This window comes from Gouania willdenowi, chromosome 4 (assembly GCF_900634775.1).
Source record: "Gouania willdenowi chromosome 4, fGouWil2.1, whole genome shotgun sequence".
NCBI lineage: Eukaryota > Metazoa > Chordata > Actinopteri > Blenniiformes > Gobiesocidae > Gouania > Gouania willdenowi.
This window is the reverse complement of record NC_041047.1, coordinates 32,033,076-32,052,033: the sequence shown is the minus strand read 5'-3', so window position 1 is coordinate 32,052,033 and position 18,958 is coordinate 32,033,076. Positions and strand designations below refer to the sequence as shown.

The following is an 18,958-nucleotide window of genomic DNA, read 5'->3' as shown; positions in this document are numbered from 1 at the left end:
CTTAAACTCTAAAACTAAACAGTCAAAACGTTGTATTTAAGACATGCTTTTCTAACTGGTAGCCCTTCGGACTATACAGTAACTATATAGTAGCTCACAGTTTCAGAAAAATTGGTGACCCCTGGTCAAACTGAATCAGGAAACCCTTACCATGAGGGAGAGTTTGCATGTAACCTAGTCTTTCTATGCAGAGTTTAAATGTTTGTGTGTTGTAGGTTTCCCTCCGAGTAGGTCAAAGATCCATTTCTGGATGAAATTAATCTTTTTGTATTCAAAATACAAAAACCTGAATACATTCTCTAAAACAGCAAGTGGATTAGCGATAGTTGATCAAGTTAACCACTGACCTGTATCTCTGCAGTAATGGCAGCATTCAGTGCAGACTCTAAACCTCCATCAGCCATTAGGCTGCTAACCAAAAGGTCGATCATGAAGCGGCGCCCAGGACTCACGCTCATGTCATTTCCCGATGCTGTGGTGGGCAAAACATTAAAAATAAAATGACCCCTCTAATACAGAGCCTCCTATCAGTGTTATTTATGCAAGATAAACCTATGACATGTATTATAAGATTTTATTCACATCATTCACCTGCATTAGGCAGTAGTGAGGACAGTGCTCTTGCTCTTTCCTCTGCAGTGGGAAGCAACACCGACCAACCAATCTGAAGAACTGCTTGAGCAGCTGCCTGCACAGTGTTTAACACACCAGCATTGCTTGCCAACATCACCACCGTCTGTTTTAAGTTATTGAGCAGTACGCTGCCGAGTCCCAAGCCGAGGTCCTCTGGATCCACCTGGTTACTGATGGCTGCATGAAGCTGGGGAAAAATATGGAGATTAAGAGTTAAATAGACTGCATAAACTAGCAAAATGGCAACACGACAGAAAAATGTTCAATCCTTCTTGGGTCGAAAGCTACTTTCAAAATGTCTGCCTACCTGCAGCCTGAGTAAATTGAGAGTGGCGACCACCATACACTCCTTCTCCTGTGGGGGGGGCCAGTCTGAGCTGCCATCCATGCCCTCGCTCACCTGCCGCAAAAGCAGGTCCAGCTGCTCAAAGGTCATGGGACAAACGTCCACCACAAAGGGAACACGCTGCCCAACAGTCCACTCTGAGCAAGAAGACCAGGCGAAGCTCTGAAAGAGAGATCAAATCTACGTGTCAAAGTGTCCACTGGTATTAATGCCTTATTAAATAAATAAGCAAAGACATTGATAGCTCACCTGCCCTGGCCCACAGGAAATCCCCACTACGTGCTTGGAGTTTAGCCCTGGCAGAGCTTTGGGCTGCTTCTTGTTTGAAAGGAGTGTGTCAAAGTGTTGAAGCTTATCATTGCTGCCCCAGCTGTGCACTTCTCCATCATCAGTAAGGGCGAGACAGTGTGTTGATCCCACAGCAAAATCGACAACTTTCTTCCCTGGTACCAAACACAGGACAGTTAGTGGACCTTTGTTTTCTACATTAAGCAGACTTCAAACTATATGCATCCTTCACTCACCCTGCAGAGAGTCGAGCAGCTTTGGGTAGCGAACATGCTCGTCAGTGCCGTGGCCAAGACGCTGGTTGTCACCTTTCCCCCACGTATACACTTGGCCCTCCTTGGTGAGGGCCACAGAAAACTGGCTGCCACAGCACACCTTCACAATGTCCAGATCCTGCAGCTTCTCCACCAGCTTGGGTGTTTTGCAGCCATCGCTGCCTCCTCGACCCAGTTTACCATAATCTCCATCGCCCCACGACCACACCTGACCTGTGTGGGCAAACAGAAACAGCACAGGGTGAAATTCATCATGGTGTTTAGAACCAAACACACAATAACAAGTGAATAAACGTTTAAATAAAATATAGAGATTTTAATGTCATTCTCTCATGTTTTGATAAGTCTTAAAAAATATGTGGAATGTGTTGTAGGAGAAATTATTTGCATTTATTCATTGAAAACGAACTTCAATTGATATATTTGACAGGCATCACTTGGCGTTGCTGCGGTGAAGCTGTGTCTAATATATTGTTGGAAACTGTCACCAAATTGTATTTACTCTGTCATTAAGCAGAGGTTTAAAGAGTACCGATACTGTATATCCTACTTTTGTAAAAGTAGTGTTACTGGATTAAAATAGTACTCTAATACAAGTACAAGTAAGTCATACATAAAAAAAATCAAGTTAAATGCAGCTCACATTTATTTTTGGTAATAAATCTTGCCACGGTTCCTTTGTATACAGTAAACATGTCATGTATAAACTTAAAAAGAAAGTGATCAAATCTATCACATTTGGAACTTAATTTATTTTCCATAAAGGCATTTGTATAAAATAAAAGGTTAGTCAAAATGTACAATTCTTTTTCAAATAAAATAACACCAATGAATTCAATTCAAAATGAAAAAAAATGATCAGGCTCTAAGTATAGCTACATTTATGAACTCTAGAACAGAGAAAGTAACTGTCATTCATTGCGGTTTCGGCAGGGTCTATTACGTTTAATCTGATTGGTCAGCTATGATGTGATGCATTTGATTGTTGTCTGGTCATTTCATTTTTTGTAGTTTCACAATAATTTACTCAGTAACGGTTTGGTGTAGAAATGTAACAAATTAATTTACAAATTGCTGATTCAGAAATATACTCAAAAAAGTACAAGTACCCATAAAAGCAACTCCATTACAGGAATGTGAATACTTGTAATCCATCACTTTCACCTCTGCATATGAGCTATGAATTACCTTGATTTTAATGCGGTAAAACTTAAGACATTTTATCATCACCAATCAGCAATGTATTTGCAGTTTACTCCTTTGATGAACCTACAGGATTTCTGGTGTTTGCTAATATTTCAAATACAGTCGGTGTATTTGGTCTTTTCTCACCATTTTCTGTCACTGCCAGTGTTTGAGCATCACCACTTCCACAGGCCACATCCACCACCTTCAGCCCCTTCAGGGCCGTCACCAGCATAGGAGTAGTCTGGTCCTCACTAGAGCCTAAATCCCACAGTCAGAGGAAAAGGTATTTTGAATGCTTCACTAACTTCAGACTGGATTATAACACGAGTTAGTTTCCGTCACATGGGTGAGAGTGGTGGAGCTCACCGTGGCCCAGTCGACCGTAGTTCCCTCTGCCCCATGTGTAGAGCTCTCCCTCAGCAGTGATCGCTGCGCTGTATGTGCTCCCACAAGCTATGTGCACCACATGCTTTCCTGACTGCTTCCCATTAAAGGCTGCGATCACTGTAGGCTCTTCGAGGTATCTGGAACCAAGTCAACATAAACAATTAGCAGAATCAAGCATTAAAAAACCTGAAGTCATATTTCTGTTTAGGAACTAAAAACTTTCTAAATTTCCTTCAATCAGAGCAAGATTTAGCAGCACATCACATTAAAGAACTTAATATAAATAATGGTATTATCCTACACATGGGTGGTAACTTAAAGATAGGTCATAAAGAATATATTATTTGTCAGAAAGAAAAATAAAGATGAACGGGGGGGGGGTCATGGCTGAACGCTGTTTTTTCATACTTAAACACAATATTAATGTGTCATCAATTTGTAAACTTTAAAAAACAAAAAAACAATGTATTTAAGTATGTATCTATTGTTATGGAGATTAAAAAATAAATAAGTTATGATGGATTTGTGTTTCATCAAACGTTCTATAACAGGGTTCCTAAAGGTTTAGTTAAATTGAATTCAAGACTTTTTAAGACTTTTTATTGCCATTTCAAATTAAATTTAAGACCAACTTCACAGTGAACATAATTACTAAGGGTTAGGGTAATTTTTTCCTCGTGTCTAGTGCAGTCGTGCAACTGGCAGTCCCCAAAGTAAACACACAAAAATACTGAACTAAAAAACTAAAATAATCAAAATCACTTCAAAAACACAAGATGACCATAAAAATAGCCAGAAATCTATAAAACAACAAATATATAAAAAATAAAAACCATTAAAAAAAATCTTTACATTTTCCCATGTTGTTTTAACATTTATTAAAAAATTAATGTTACCATTTATTTTGAAATGTGAGACTGATTACAATCATGCAATCATACGTATTATGTGTTAAAATTTAAGACTTTTGAAACATTGATTCAAGACATTTTAATGACAATTAGGCCTTATTTGAAGATTCATAAATTTAATGACTTTTAAGGCTTTTTAACTCATTCAGTGCCAGCCATTTTCAAAATTTCTTTTTTAGAGCATTTTGACTGATTTTTAAAGACAGAATATTTTATACTATGGCAATCTGAATTCTGAACCCAGATTCTCAAAGGTTCTAATTTCATCAGAAAAAAATAATTTTGTTTCTCGCTTGTTTCGTTCTTCTGTAATCAGCAGTTGAATAGAGGCAAGTTTCACACAAATCACCAGTTTGTGACAAAAAGGTGAGAAAAACAGCTTTTTCTGTTTTGCTTCAGGGACACCTCAACATTGGTTTCCATCTATAAAACTACAAAAACAACACTGAGATCAGGCTTTTGATGGCAACATTATTATTATTTTACTATCTAGGTCACTAAGTCTCTCCCCCGTCATTCTCCACACACACAACTTCCTCCTCATCCCGGACATGCCGAGTGTCACCGCTTGCCCTGTTGTTTTTATCGTTTTCGCTCACCATCGCCATACTCTCAATAGTCCACTTAGTTCAACACATGCTTTGGTTGAGTATGAGCTGCTGTGAGCTGGTGGAATCTTCAGCATCAACTCTCGTAACACCATTTTCTGTCTCGTAAACTCCTTTCCTCTCCCTCTGAGCTCTGCCCATCACAGGTGATCTCTCATCCAAAGGTGGGCTGCTACCACCAACATGTCACCTATTATTTTTGCTATCTGGCTCACAGTTGAATGTTTTCCTTACTGTATTTTGTATCTGCTCCCCTCCCGCGTCAAGCACACACACATAATTTCCTCCTGGCAGGCAGAGCTGACCCGTTTGGTGCGGTTAGTTGATGGTTTTATCTCCCGATCGCAACATTAACAATAATCCACTCAGGTCCACACATGTTCTGTGTTAGTATGTGGGGCTGTGAGCTGCTGGATACTTCACAATATCACTTTGTAGCACCATAATCTCTCTCGCCCCTGCTTCTCCCTCCTTAGCTAATGGTAGCATCAGTGGCTCTTATCCAAAGATACACTGCTGCCACCTTCAGGGCACCAGTTGGTCACTACATCAACAGAGAAGCCTGATATTCACAGTAGAACACCCTACCAACCTGAGCACTGGCACTGAGCGTTTGGATTTGAGATGACGTAATATTACGTCAATGGCACTAAATGAGTTAACGATCCGCAGGAACCCTGTGTAAGCTAAATAGTTTGGGTTGTGACTTGTTTTCTGTGTGTGATGGAGGTCCTACAGCCAGACCAGTTGACACCAATCAGGAGGTAATACAATACACATATAGGATGTACCACTTATGGATGGTAGTTCTGGTTTGGTTAAGCTTTATTACAAAAAATAATAGATTTTAAAACAATTTTTCGATGTCTACTGAGCAACAATAATTGGAGGTAATAATCTCACGTGGTGTCCCCATGCCCCAAGCGTCCGCCATCACCACAGCCCCAAGAGAACACCTCCCCGTTGGATGACAATGCCAAGTGGTGCTGCCCGTCAGGATGAGCTGCCAGCTTCACAATCTTTCTGGCACTCAAACTATGGATTAGCATGGGAGCCTGAAATTGAATCATTCAGTCATTTTATGTTCAGCAGGCAAAAATAATGAGCCGTTTCATTTTGTTCTCAGCACAACTGACCAGGGTTGTGCTTTTGTAGTTCTGAGTGTAAACAGCGCCACTGCTGGACAGAATGAGGAAGCCTTTTTCTGAGCACACAATTTGAGTGACACCAAGACTAGAAAGGGCTTTACACTGAATAGGTCCAGAAATGTTGGCATAAAGCTTCCAACCAATCAGGCCCCAGGCAAACAGCTCCTGTAAGGTCCCCTGAAACAAAATAAGCAAGAGATTCACCTTGGTTTAGAGTCTTTGCTGTGGTCAGAAAATGCACAAAAACATAGTACATGCCACATTCCATAACCTTAAAAAAACACAGCAGTCATTAAGAGAATTCATCTTTTCAATAGCTGTTTGTATTCTATCTGAAATGACAGTATTGTACGAGCTGTTTGCTGCTAAGGCTGGGTTATTATTTTAAATGAGCCCTAAAGTCTCTAGCTTTCATTCAAAGACAAAAATAGTAGATGCAGTGAACCTGAAACATGAATCAACCTCAAAAATCTTTAATGTTTTCATCATATGAAATACAAAATCTAATTTGTGTTTCAACGTAATTTTAATCCTTTATCAACACATAGGAATATCTTCAGCGCACAATTAACTCAAACATATGTGGGATCTTTTCTTAATCACAATCATTAACATCACTCCCTCTGAGGTTTAGTGGTCTGTGGAGAAGTGGGTACACTCATTTTTTTCCTCTTGTTTTTAAGCAATCCCTGAAAAACAGCCTGTTTTAGAAACTCTGACATGCAACTCTTCTATAGTTTGCTCATTATCACAATTTCTACTGCTTGATCTCAGGGAGGAAGAATTCTGAAGTTACCAAACTAATACTGGCACACAGACTAATAACATGCATTTTGATATAAATGACTAAAAAAAAACTGAAAAATAAGTGGGTACAGGCTGTACACCCTCGTATATCCTGGACTATACCAGTGTTCATCATAGCACAAATATCTTGGTTTCAAGCATCTCCTTTCCTGGCGTGCACTGGTTACCTCAAGGTTAAGTTGAAAAACACAGACTGAAGAAGTGAAAGCGTATGGCTGATCATCTCTGAATAACATACTCTTCAGCAGTGGTTCCCAAACTTTTGCCGAAGGCACACCAAAGGACAAGTAAAAATGTGAAGGCACACCTACTGTGCATAATAGCCTTTATAACAGATGTTATCATCACTCATATCATGTACAATATCTGTAAATGTGCATAACTATTTACAAAAGCCAAATAAAATGTGACAAAGACAACTATATTATTTAAAAATAAATTAGGGATATTATGAAATGAGTGCATTCAAAGTAGTACATTAAAAAAAATTGTGTAGTTGTATATTGCAATAATTAGGGCCCTATGAAATCAGTTTCATTTTAGTCCAGTCTTCTTTTTTATTTTAGAAAATCATTCTTTTCATAAAATATTTGTTTTTACCTCCTGTGAGAAAACAAAATAAATACTAATATTAAAACGATTTTCTACCAAAATTGTATGTCAAAAATAAAGATAAAATTAAAAGGTAGATATAATAGATAGACAGTGATTTTAAATTTGATAAACAGATCAATGGCGTTTTAAAATCGGGTTTTTATCATCTTCGTCTTTTATCCAAAGTTAAGCCTTTTTTATCATTTAATCTTTTTGAACAAGTCGTGCACGCTTTTATTTCAAGCCGTCTGGACTACTGCAACGCACTTTACTCGGGCATCAGCCAAAAGGCACTTTACCGCTTGCAGTTAGTCCAGAACGCAGCGGCACGACTTTTAACAGGGACCAAAAAGCGTGAACACATCACCCCAATCCTTGCTTCTTTGCATTGGCTCCCTGTTAAATTTAGAATTGATTTTAAAATTTTATTGTTTGTTTTTAAAGCTTGGAATGGACTGGCCCCTCAGTATATCACAGACCTCATCCAAATTTACCGACCCCCGCGCGCTTTGAGGTCTGAGGGCCAGCTCCAGCTCGTGGTTCCGAAGGGGAACCGTAACACTAAAGGGGACAGAGCGTTTTCCGTTGTCGGCCCTAAGCTGTGGAACGCTCTGCCCCTCCACATCCGTACGGCCCCCACCGTGGAGTGTTTTAAATCTCGTCTCAAAACTCACTTTTATTCTCTGGCTTTTAGCAAAGCGTAAGTTGTGTGGTCCTCTGTGTCTTTTATTTTATGTTATTGAGTTTTATTCTTATTTATAGTTTTTAATGTGTTTTTATTTATATTTATTCTTTTAAACTGTTTTATTTTTATTTATTGTTTTATACTCATTTAGTGGCAGAGCTCATTTGTATTGTTTTGGTTTTATTGTTGTGGTCGCATGTTCAGCACTTTGGAAACGTTTTGTTGTTTAAATGTGCTATATAAATAAAGTGGATTGGATTGGATTGATAAATTGTAGTGACATAGATTATTCTGACCGCTCCTTTTTAATTATTTATATGTCATATAAAGATGTATGAGAACAGCATTAATGTTACCCAATTGCAATTTCCACTCAGGGATCAATGGTTTACTGGATCTGATCAGGTTTATTGATTAGGTTTTGATCAACTTAATTTAAATTCACCTAATTGAAATGATCCTGATGACATCATTCCAGACCGTAACAATTAAACAACAACAAATGGATGGTCTCATCCACAGCAACAAACAACTTTATCCAGGGATGTTGTGTAGCACAAATCAGATGTTGTTAACACGCTCTGACTCAAAGCAAGTGCTCATGTTCTCATGGAGCAGCGCTGCATGAGAAAAACGGACGGAGCTTCACAGACACAGTAAAGTGGTGGCTCTGTATTTAGGAGTCAGTGATGATTTGTGTAGTTTTTTGGCAGTTTAGACACAGGGTTTCGGGTGGTTTAGGAGCAGTGGATTCCGTTTTCATTGGTTGATTCTGTGATTCTGGACTTGCCTCACGGCACACCAGTGTGCTGCGGCACACCGTTTAGGAACCATTGCTGTTCAGGATGTAGCACATCTAGTAAGATTTTCCTAACATTGGCATTTTCATTGAAAAGTCATGTTTTCAACCACTCATTTACGTGGTTAGGTTTTTTTTGCTAGTTGGGAATATCATGCATGCAACAAATGTTACGCGTTAAAGGACAGATTTAGTTACCCTAACGCTGAAAATGAGCTGAAACCAGTGACCAAACAGAAAACTCTTACCTTGTGTGATGAAGAAGAGTTGCAGTGTGGGGGGCTGCACGGAGATGCTAAACGGTCCAGATGAGCCATGATCACCACAGCTGTTTGCCGAAGGTCAATGGCAAGGTCATTGTCCTGAGGCAAGGTAAGGTAGCGCAGGAAGTTCTCATTTGGACTCAGAGGACCTGAAAGAATCTGGAGATTCAAAGAAGACAAATTAGAGTCAGTGTTTCTATTTTCATATCCATATAGATTTGGAGTGGGAGAGTAAAGGACAACCTCTGCGTCTTCTTCAGGAACTGGCTCTTTTCTGCTGCCGTGTATGTTGTGAAACCGCTGGAGCAGAGGCAGCAGAGGGGCGCTGGTCCCCTGTGTGGAGCGCTCATTGTCCATTTCTCTGGTGCCGTTCTCCCACAGACGCAACAGCAGGAGAACAGCAGACAGGAGCTGGCTAGAAGGACAGCATGAAGAAAGTCAGAATCAAGTAAGCAGTGAAAAGCAGCAAATGATCAGGATGTGCATTTTACCTGAGAGTCCCCCTTTGAACAGCCAGCTCCAGCAGGATGGCCAGGGCCAGATGCTGGTCCTGAAGAGGAATGTTGCCTTTGGTGCTGGCGCTCCCATGAACATCACTGACATGAGATTTACACATTCACATTAGAAAAGCAACAGCTGCACAAGTTTCATTACAATTTTTCACCCATCTCCATTTGTTCTAAGAACCCCAAAAACATAGTATTTGAGGATTATTTTCCCAAACTTGCCTGTTTTCCAGAGTTTTAGCCTCTGAAAAGTCACTTTCTGAGCAGTTCTGAAATCAGGCCTACTTATGCATATTCAAGAGTGGGTGTGTCTATAGACGCACACTCACTTCATGTCTCGCTCTTTTACAGGGTGACAAGTGATCTCAACAGCAGCAGTCATTCAAACTCTCACCGGAGTGTTAAGCTGTTAAGTCACTTTCTCCTCCCCTGCTCTTCTAGCTAAAGGAATAGTGCATTTAAGGTGATGATAATTTGTTTTCTCCAACCACTGCGTCGGATTGTGTCACAAACAAGTCAGATCAGCGATACGAGGCGATATAATAGGTTCGTCAATGCGTCGAGTCACAAGAGCAGAGTACACCTCCGCATGAACAAATAGTGCTTACACTACAGTGTACGTTCATTGTGGAGGATCGGCAGCTGCAGCAGCTATATTTAGTTTTACCGGTAGCCATCACTCCTTCGCTCGCGAGAAAAACAATGGCGGACTTTCTCAAACGTTTTCATCAGGTTGTGGGTGGAGTGCATTGGTGGAGTTACCAGCGGAGGGGAGAGGATTTTCTTTTTCAATTTGACTTGTGACGTCACAAATCTCAAAATTTGAAACAGAGCAATTTTCTCTGTGTTTGTAAGACTTACACAGACCACAGAAAAACAACTGGATAAATTTATTTCACATTCTGTGTGCCGGTGGATACTCAAGTTACCTCATATGTTATCAAAAATACTGCAAAAGTGGATTTTTCATAATATGTCCCGTTTAAACCTTCGGCAAAATCTGAAATCAGCACATGAATACACTTTAAATGATAGTTCCAATGATATGTCTTTGGAGTTACACTTAATATCCCTTAATATGTGAGCGTTGCCATTTTGGAGATTGCAACCAATCAGCGTTCACATACCATGTTGGCCAGAGTAACACTCCTAGTTGCATTTCAATTTTGAGAGTTTAATTTCATTTCACTCAGTTCCTCCAACGTTATAATCCAGTAAAATTACTGGAGACCTATTTTGACATTGCTTATAGCAGGAAATGGGAAATCTGACTCTGAAAATGTAAGTGGGCACAGTATTAAGTTGTAACATGCTTTCCAGCTGAACAAGGTTGAAGCCATGTGCATTCACCTTAAAACAATGCCTTTTTTTTTACGTGAATGGTGCACTTTCTTGAGTAATCACTTAGTCAAAGTTTCTCAAACATGTCGACCCTCACATGTGTGTTTGAAGTACTTTTTATTGCATATGCAGCTCATAAATCACCTCGCATTCCTACTAGTAAAGTGTACTTATACCGGTATTAGTCTTTCAGATGAGCGGTCTGTAATTTGGGATGAAAATCCTCCATTGTTGGTTTTCAAATTAAGTTAAACAAAACTTGAAGGAAAAAAGGGTTGTAAACAATCTGAATATCTTTAAAATAGACATCTTCAAGAAAATGTCATCATTTTAACGACTACGTAGCACAATTATATGTAGGACTTAATTTTGTGTCTTTAACTACAAAAATTACTAAAGGTTCAAATGCTAATTATCTACAAAATGAAAAGTGGGATTAATTAAAACATTTTTATTTGTGGTTTTTTTTTTTAAATTTCCAAATAAAGAGAATTCAAAGCTAAAATTCTTTCGAAACAACATGGACAAGCAGACAAAAATGTTTTACTTCATTCACAAAGAGAAACCAACCTGAGGAACTTTGTGGCTCTTTCTACAACTTCCAGCCACACCGACGACACAGTTCCTTCATCAAACAACGTGGCCTCTGGGAGAGCTCGTAGGGCATCCAGAGACTCCTGCAGAAGTTCACTGCAAAGGTCGGCATCGTCTCCTGCACCAACATACAACAGCACTCTGAGACACTGGAATACACTCCATAACCACAGCCAAGACAATAATTTCCACATTAGTTTTACTTTATAACCGAAACGTAATTATTGCATTCAAAGTGTTTAAAAAAACTCCAACAACCAAAGTTTACTGTGGCAAATGAAATCTTACTGGACCAATGTCCTTTATAATAAATGTTTTGTTCATGCATGTGGGCTCCATGATAGTCTCTAATAAACGAAAAGGGTTCATCACATCTTTATTCATGTTGACTCAACAGGAAACAAAAATAAACACCCTTCTGTTCCTGCAGTGTATTCCAGGAATACCATAGGGTTCATTTATTGTGTGTGTGTATGTCTCACATTACAGAAAGACTACAAATCAAAGGCCTGCTGAGAGGACACACAAACCCACTCATAAACAATGTAGATAGAGATGGACACAAATACAGCTCTATTAGTCGTATCAATTAATAATAGGTTTAGAAAGCTCAAAAGTATAAAACTGTGGATCCTTATGGTAAAGTAAACTAGTAGCCAACAGTAATACATTCATAGTGTGATTTAAAAGAGGAATCCATTTCCTTGCTTTGTTAAGACAGTGTAATAGTCACATTTTAATTTGAAATCTGGAAATGAAAACCCTGACGCGTTAAATTTAATCTAAAAAAAGGTTTCCAGAACTTAAAGTCCCAGAGTTCACGTGCCTCCTCTCCATTAAGTGCTGAGTCGCTTCTACACTTTGAGTGAAACTGAAACTCTCAAAGGTGACAATCTGCACAAACTAGGGTATCTATCCAAATATTGAATAGTTTACAGCTGTTCAAAATCAAGGTAGTAAGTATTGAGAGACTGCTTCAACAAATATTTGTAAAACAACTGAATATGAGTGTTATTGGGATAAGTAACCAGTGAGCAATAAAGTAAATCCTTAAACTAAATTTTCTTGGTGCACTGTTAGGAACATTATATAGAAAGCCTCCAAGTTACAAATTAACAATGTATCCCAGGACAAGCTGACCTAGTTAAAAGGGGATGGCGAGGGTTGAGAGAAGATGAGATATTATTGGATGAAGATGTCTTCTGAATGGATGCGTTTGTTTCAAAGTAAAACCGTCAAAACATATCGACCTATATGTTACAAAACATTCTCCGACGACACCAAGTAAATACTTGAGTGACATATTTACAAGTAACTCGTAACATAATATTGTGTATCTATCCACAGCAGTGAAGCAATGCTCTGTAACCACAACGTCTTCACATGCCTGCTCCTTCTTACCTGACCTCCACGCCCTCCGCAGGAAAGCAAAGGCAAAAGACAGCGCAGCCCTGGAGCCCACTCGCGCCAAACCTTCAACCCCTTTACCAACTGGACGAGAGCTGAAATTTAAAAAAAAAAAAAAGAAAAAAAAAGGAGAATGATTAACACTGACCGAGTAAAATCACATCTCATGACCAACCTTGACTTAAAAGAGTATACAGCATAGCCATGCATGCTTATGAATAGTTAACTAGCGTACCGTAGTTTTGTATGAAGTAAAGATTGACAATAACTTGAGATATTTGCAAAATGTTTTCAGATTTTAGTGACAATATTATGTTTTTCTGCAACAAGCAGTGGCTGAAATAACATGTAATTTATTTCATATAGCTTTAAAAGTAGACGTAACAAAAAAAATTAAATAACAGCAAAGCATAACAACAGGTTACATGTATTCTTTTTTTTATTGTACTTAAATTACGTTAACCTTAGCATAACTTAGCACCTGTATTGCTTCACACCATGGAATTAAATTCAGAGGGTCCAGCTCTTATAGTGGGGTCTCCTAACCCTCTTCCCCTGGTCAGGGGTCTGCAACCTTTACTTTACAAGGAACTATTTAACCTGGAGCCGAAAAATACCTTCTCAATGAAGACAATACAGTGAATTAAATTATATACAGTTAAAATTATATAGAAACATGTTTGATTTAATTTGATTTGATTTATACTGATCATATAAATGGAAACTTAAAAACAGTTTAAAATAAAATAAAATAAATTGACATCAAGAAATAAAACAGTATCTTGCATCTTCAAATACTTACACATCTCAGTTTACATGAACACAATGTTATATAAAGAACATTTTTTTAGTTAAAATATTTATTTTCTTCCAGAATAGTGTTTTTGTTGGTTTAGTTATTTTACCAGGGATTTAAAACTTAAGGCTAGCCACAGGTGCAAGAAAGTTAATGGTCTGTAGATGTTGCAGGAGGTGAAGTAGGAAGGTGCCGAGTCATTAGACAACGTGATTTATTTTTAGGTTAACAAATTGTTATATATTGATTTTATTTGTCATTAACCATTAATAGCCTCTGTAAAAAGAAATAACTATTAATTTCAATAGTTTTTTAAAGCTAAAGGGATTCGGAGCCATTGCAAAAGAGTCAAAGGGCCACATTAGGCCCCAGAACCGCAGGTTGCAGACCCCTGCTCTGGGAGAACCACAGCTGAACATCTGGCCTGGAATCATAGTCCATCCGTTCTGACCCCTGGATGCTGATTCTGATGAGTGTGTACGCTTTATCACATGTTTTTCCTTTTTACTGTTGCCCTCAATGTGAGCGTGCACTGAATGGCTCATTATGCCTGGCTCCGTTTGCGGACCGCGCACACTCGAAAGGATTCACCGTTGCAATACCCGCAGCCAGAATGCGTGAGTGCGCACCATCTCTTCACCCGCAACGCGGAGAGAGAGAGGTGCACTCTGTTGGACGTGATGGAGCGCTCAGCCGCTCCATCCAAAATAAGGTCACCCATACAGACTCGCACAGATGCGACCAGTTAAAATGTTCACTTGCACACACTGAAAATGTACTCGCATATGCGACCATTTTGGTCGCAGTCTCGAGCACGAAGTTTGTTCAGTGTGTGTGTCCTTTGAGGGTCTTAGAAAACTGCCCCAAGACTAAGCAAAAGTAGCAAAACATGATCAAAAACTAAATACTACTTCATATAAAAGAAGCCCAAAAAGTTAAAAAAGGTATGTGTAACCAACTGAAATATTTTTGCCCGCTTAGATGAGTAAAGGCATTTTACCCTTTGCAAAGACATTTGTTCTGATCACAATAACGATAAGTTCAGTCCATCAGGAAGGATCCACCATGAGGGAGAAGATTCCCCACATATGACATGATGTCCTTCCTAGGGATCGACCGATATGGGTTTTTTAGGACCAATGCCGATAGCGATTTATTTTCTATCAGCCTGAGCCAATGACCAATACGGACTGCCGATTTTTTTGAGCCAAAGACATTTGCTATAATAAGATTATTTACAGCGTCAACACATATGCCATAATTTGCAACAAACCAAGTAGTACTACAATAAAAGATACTTTTGACGGCCCATTTACATGGCAACTGCGTTTTGGTGCTTGAAAACCAAACTTTTTAAAAACGGGCTCCAGAGTGAATTTTTTTTAAAAACGTTTCCCCCTCCATCTCCGTGTAAACAGGCAAACGACACATTCTGTGTCGCAGGCATGTGCACTGCAGCTGCAGTGCCTCAGAGACTAACTTTAATCAGACCTATAAAGTTAGATCCGACCCAGCCCGAAGCCAGAATAAAGCCATCTCTCTTTAAACCTGAACCCATTGCTGCCTCACACTATTCACATCCAAGTTTCTTTAATAACTCAGCTTTATTCGTCACTCATTCTGCATACCATTATAAACATGATAAGCAGCTTCATGTGATTCTACAGACGCTATGTAGTGGTTTAATGCAGCATAACCCAGAACGAGTCATTTCTGCATTTTCTAACAGTTTATTCATGAACCAGAGGACGGCCTCCATTCACCTCCTCAGCAAACATTTATGCGTCATCTCGTGCTTATTGACACATCACCTGACGTTCATTCACCGCACAGCGTCCAACCCGAGTCCAACCAGAGTCTGTGATAAAAAGATACAAATCCAGCCCGACCCCAGGTTTGTTCAAATAGCTAGTAGGAGTGCAACTCTGTGATTGGTCAGAATCTGGTGCAGACATGAAGTACATCGCCAATGATCTAAGTGATGGTGAAGTAAATCAACACTTTGTTGGAGAAATTCAGTTTAATTCCAAAGAATGATGCACACAAACTCTAACTTGGGTTTGCGTATTTTGGTTCATTGCAAAATCATACCACCATCTATTGGCCTGACGGGGCCTCAGTTTTCTTACCTCTTATTGTCAGCAGTGGGAGGTTGAGGGCTGGGTGGCACCTCCGAGCTGATGGTGTCTGGCTCATTCATCATGCTGTGGCTCAGAGAGATAAGGTAGCGCTCCAGGATGACCAAACGCTGGCGTAGTCGCTGGGCTGACAGCGTGCTCTTTGCCATTTGGGCAGAGAGTTTCTGCTGGTCATCAACCAGCACCATCAAGCAGTCTTTCAACTCAGTCTCATCTGTGAATTGAAAGAGTGAGGAAAATAAATTAGTATAAGCACTGTAAATCAAAGGTCAGTTTTGGACACATTGGATTAGGCATTTTATGACAGTAAAGTCACTATTTTCTCGTGCAGACTATGATATAGCTTTTTCCAATGTCTGACAAGACTGAATTTTGTGTGATCAAAAAACTTTCCCATTTTCAAGTCAGACTTTTACAGCTTTACTCTTAGATTCTTTCCCATGTACTTTCCAGAGAAAGAAGTTCAGGGTCACAAGGAGCTGGAACAAAGCGTAACAGGAGCAGCATTGTTCCAACCATTCAAAAAATGCCTTCATTGTGGGCGTTACTCCTGACGCAGTAAGACACGCCCAGTCAGGCAGCCAGTCAACTCTGCACAGTGTGTTCACAGCTGAAATGTGTCACTACTATCACATGCATGCACAATCATGACATGGATCTCATACACAGCCTTATAGACACCACTCAGGGGCAAACAGCCCTGCTCTCCCACCACCTCACGCACACAGCAATAAGACGTAGACACACGTCTGTCCAGACGGGAATACACATATGATGTGTGTGTACATACACGCATAGCTTGATGAACCCTCTGATTAGCAGATAATCTGCTCTTTATAGAAGCACAGAGTCAAAAATATCACCGCTGCAGTAGGCTGCTTCACACAGAGCATAGGAGTTCCACATTGAGGCTGTGAATGAATGCTCACTCAGGGTTGTGATTGGAGGAAACCCTCCTCCCTCCTCTCAGCATTTGTAGGAGGGACGGGGCCAACAGTGAAGTTGATGTCGCTCGATAATCCATCTCAGCCAATAGCAAAATTAAATGGCCATACCAGCCCCTGTCATTGCTCAATCTCGTTAGATCTCGGAAGCTAAGCAGGTCTGGGCCTGGTTAGTAGTTGGATGGAAGACCACTGAGAATTCCAGGTGCCACAGTGGGGTGGCAGTCATTGTGTCCTTGGGCAAGGCACTTCACCCACATTGCCTAGTATGAATGTAGTGTGTGAGTGAGTGTTGGTGGTGGTCAGAAGGGCCAATGGCGCACTATGGCTGCCTCGCTTCTGTCAGTCTGCCCCAGGGCAGCAGTGGCTACAATAGTAGTTTACCACCACTAAGTGTGGAGTGAAAGAATAATGCCTTAATTCTGTAAAGCGACTTTGAGTGTCTATGAGAAAGCGCTATATAAAAATGGTGTATTATTATTATTATTATCAAATTGTAATAGTCGGCATTCAACCCTGAGAGGGCAGCAGATTAGCAAAAAAAATCGTTTACTTTGGTATAAAAGCGTGACATTTGGCATAGATACTCTCTAAGGGCCACTATTGTGGAAAAAGGAGCTGGCCACTCAAAAATTCAATATGCCGGCCATCTTGTCAAGATGGCTGCCATTACTATTCAATGATTATTTGGGCCAAAATGAGTTGAAAGATCTGGTCTGCCCAAGTCCGAATATGTGCCTCCCCCCGGGTAAAGTCAGGTCTGTGCCCGCTAGAGGCGAAACACTGAATCGCCTCAAAAAATCCAAAAAGGCTCGAATCTGGTCAAACGAGGTGTCAGCGGAAAGGTCTGGTCCTCCCAAGGCCGCGGAGGTTTGGAGTTTACCTGCACCAGGGGTAACCTCAGGAGTATGAGCGACTGGTGCAGGAAACTTCTGCGGTCTCCTGCGGGCGCAATTCGGACTCGCGGAAATAAAACACGTCCGCTGGTGCAACATTTATTACAAAATACGCAATTTTTTTGCACTGCGATTGAGTGTTACGCCTCTAGCGGGAGGGAGGACCAGACTTTTGTACTGACACCTCGTTTGACCCAATCCGAGCATTTTTTGGTTATATAATAACCATTGTATAGCATATTTAATTTTTGAGTGTCCAAAATAGTGGCCCTTAGAGAGTATCTGTGCCAAATTTCATGCTTTTATAGCAAAGCGAACTATTCTCTAGCAATTAATCTGCTGTATAAATTATACTAAAATGTGAAGAGTGGGACTAGGATCAATCAACAGCACTACTTAATATCCAAATACACATGTATTTAGCAGAACAAGTGGGTTTGGGGTTTAGTTACTCTTGAAAGTTTTTTTTCCAGTTAGCCAACAGCATTCAGACTGTTTTATAAATATACCTCAGACCTATAGATTAGATTATTTGCAGCAAACAGTGAACTTCATAAGAGACTGAGTGAACTGTTACTATTATTTGTGCATCTTTAATCCTGTAGGGTTTTTCTTTTCCTGCTTACAAAGTAATCACAATGACAATCTGACCAAAAATATGCAACCATATATAACAGCATGACAGTGTGCTGCTGGGTCTTATATTGGAAAATACATTTCACATGTAAATTTGAAGTCAGAGCAAAAGGCCACAACACACACCTGGACATGTGACAGGGAAATAATATTTTATGTAATGATAATAAAAGAAGGCTGGTAACATTTCTAACGCTGGACTGAGAGTTGTGTTAAAAAGTGGCTGGAATTAGTTTATGTAACTTATGCAACACTTGTCATGCTAGAATGCATGTTGCTTGTTTGGTTTACCTACAGTATATTGTGATACAATTACCAGGCATATTGGCCAGCCCTACTACTGTATACAGTTCAGTAAAGAGAAAGTCATTTTATGTAAATAAGATTTAGATTGTTTTACTACTTGTGTTTCTTTCTGATTGTGAAATTTACCTCAATCTAAGAACACTAAACAGTGTCGTTCTTAAAATATATACAGCACCATTTTTACTTTACAATAATAATAAAATAAAAATTATGTGATGCCATTTAAGGTCAGACGTTGGCAAAAAATATTGTGACTATTATGAATATTGACTCTGCAGGCCAGTAAACTTCTTCCACACCAAGCTTCTTCTTTGACCTCGAGTTATTCATTAGTGTGCAGTCACGTTGGGGGGTGAAAAAGGGTGACATCTAGGGATGAGCAATATGGACTAAAAAAATTATCCTGATCATTTCTGGTATTTATCACAACGATAAATATCACCATAAATGAAAAACTATAAA

The 18,958-nt window shown here is 39.7% G+C and overlaps 1 protein-coding gene across 2 annotated transcripts in view; it reads right to left on the bottom strand.

Moving 5' to 3' along the window:
• Positions 1-18,958, bottom strand: part of herc2 (HECT and RLD domain containing E3 ubiquitin protein ligase 2) — a 78,242-nt gene that overhangs the window by 40,180 nt on the left and 19,104 nt on the right. For both annotated transcript variants that reach the window (XM_028445436.1, XM_028445437.1), the window contains exons 5-19: positions 15,706-15,928; positions 12,775-12,875; positions 11,350-11,491; positions 9,424-9,528; positions 9,176-9,347; positions 8,918-9,091; positions 5,773-5,961; positions 5,540-5,691; positions 3,097-3,254; positions 2,875-2,988; positions 1,504-1,755; positions 1,229-1,422; positions 941-1,141; positions 592-820; positions 348-472 (exon numbers count right to left, since the gene is read on the bottom strand). In XM_028445436.1, coding sequence (XP_028301237.1) covers positions 348-472; positions 592-820; positions 941-1,141; positions 1,229-1,422; positions 1,504-1,755; positions 2,875-2,988; positions 3,097-3,254; positions 5,540-5,691; positions 5,773-5,961; positions 8,918-9,091; positions 9,176-9,347; positions 9,424-9,528; positions 11,350-11,491; positions 12,775-12,875; positions 15,706-15,928 — 2,531 coding nt within the window. The remainder of the gene's footprint in view (positions 1-347; positions 473-591; positions 821-940; positions 1,142-1,228; positions 1,423-1,503; positions 1,756-2,874; positions 2,989-3,096; positions 3,255-5,539; positions 5,692-5,772; positions 5,962-8,917; positions 9,092-9,175; positions 9,348-9,423; positions 9,529-11,349; positions 11,492-12,774; positions 12,876-15,705; positions 15,929-18,958) is intronic.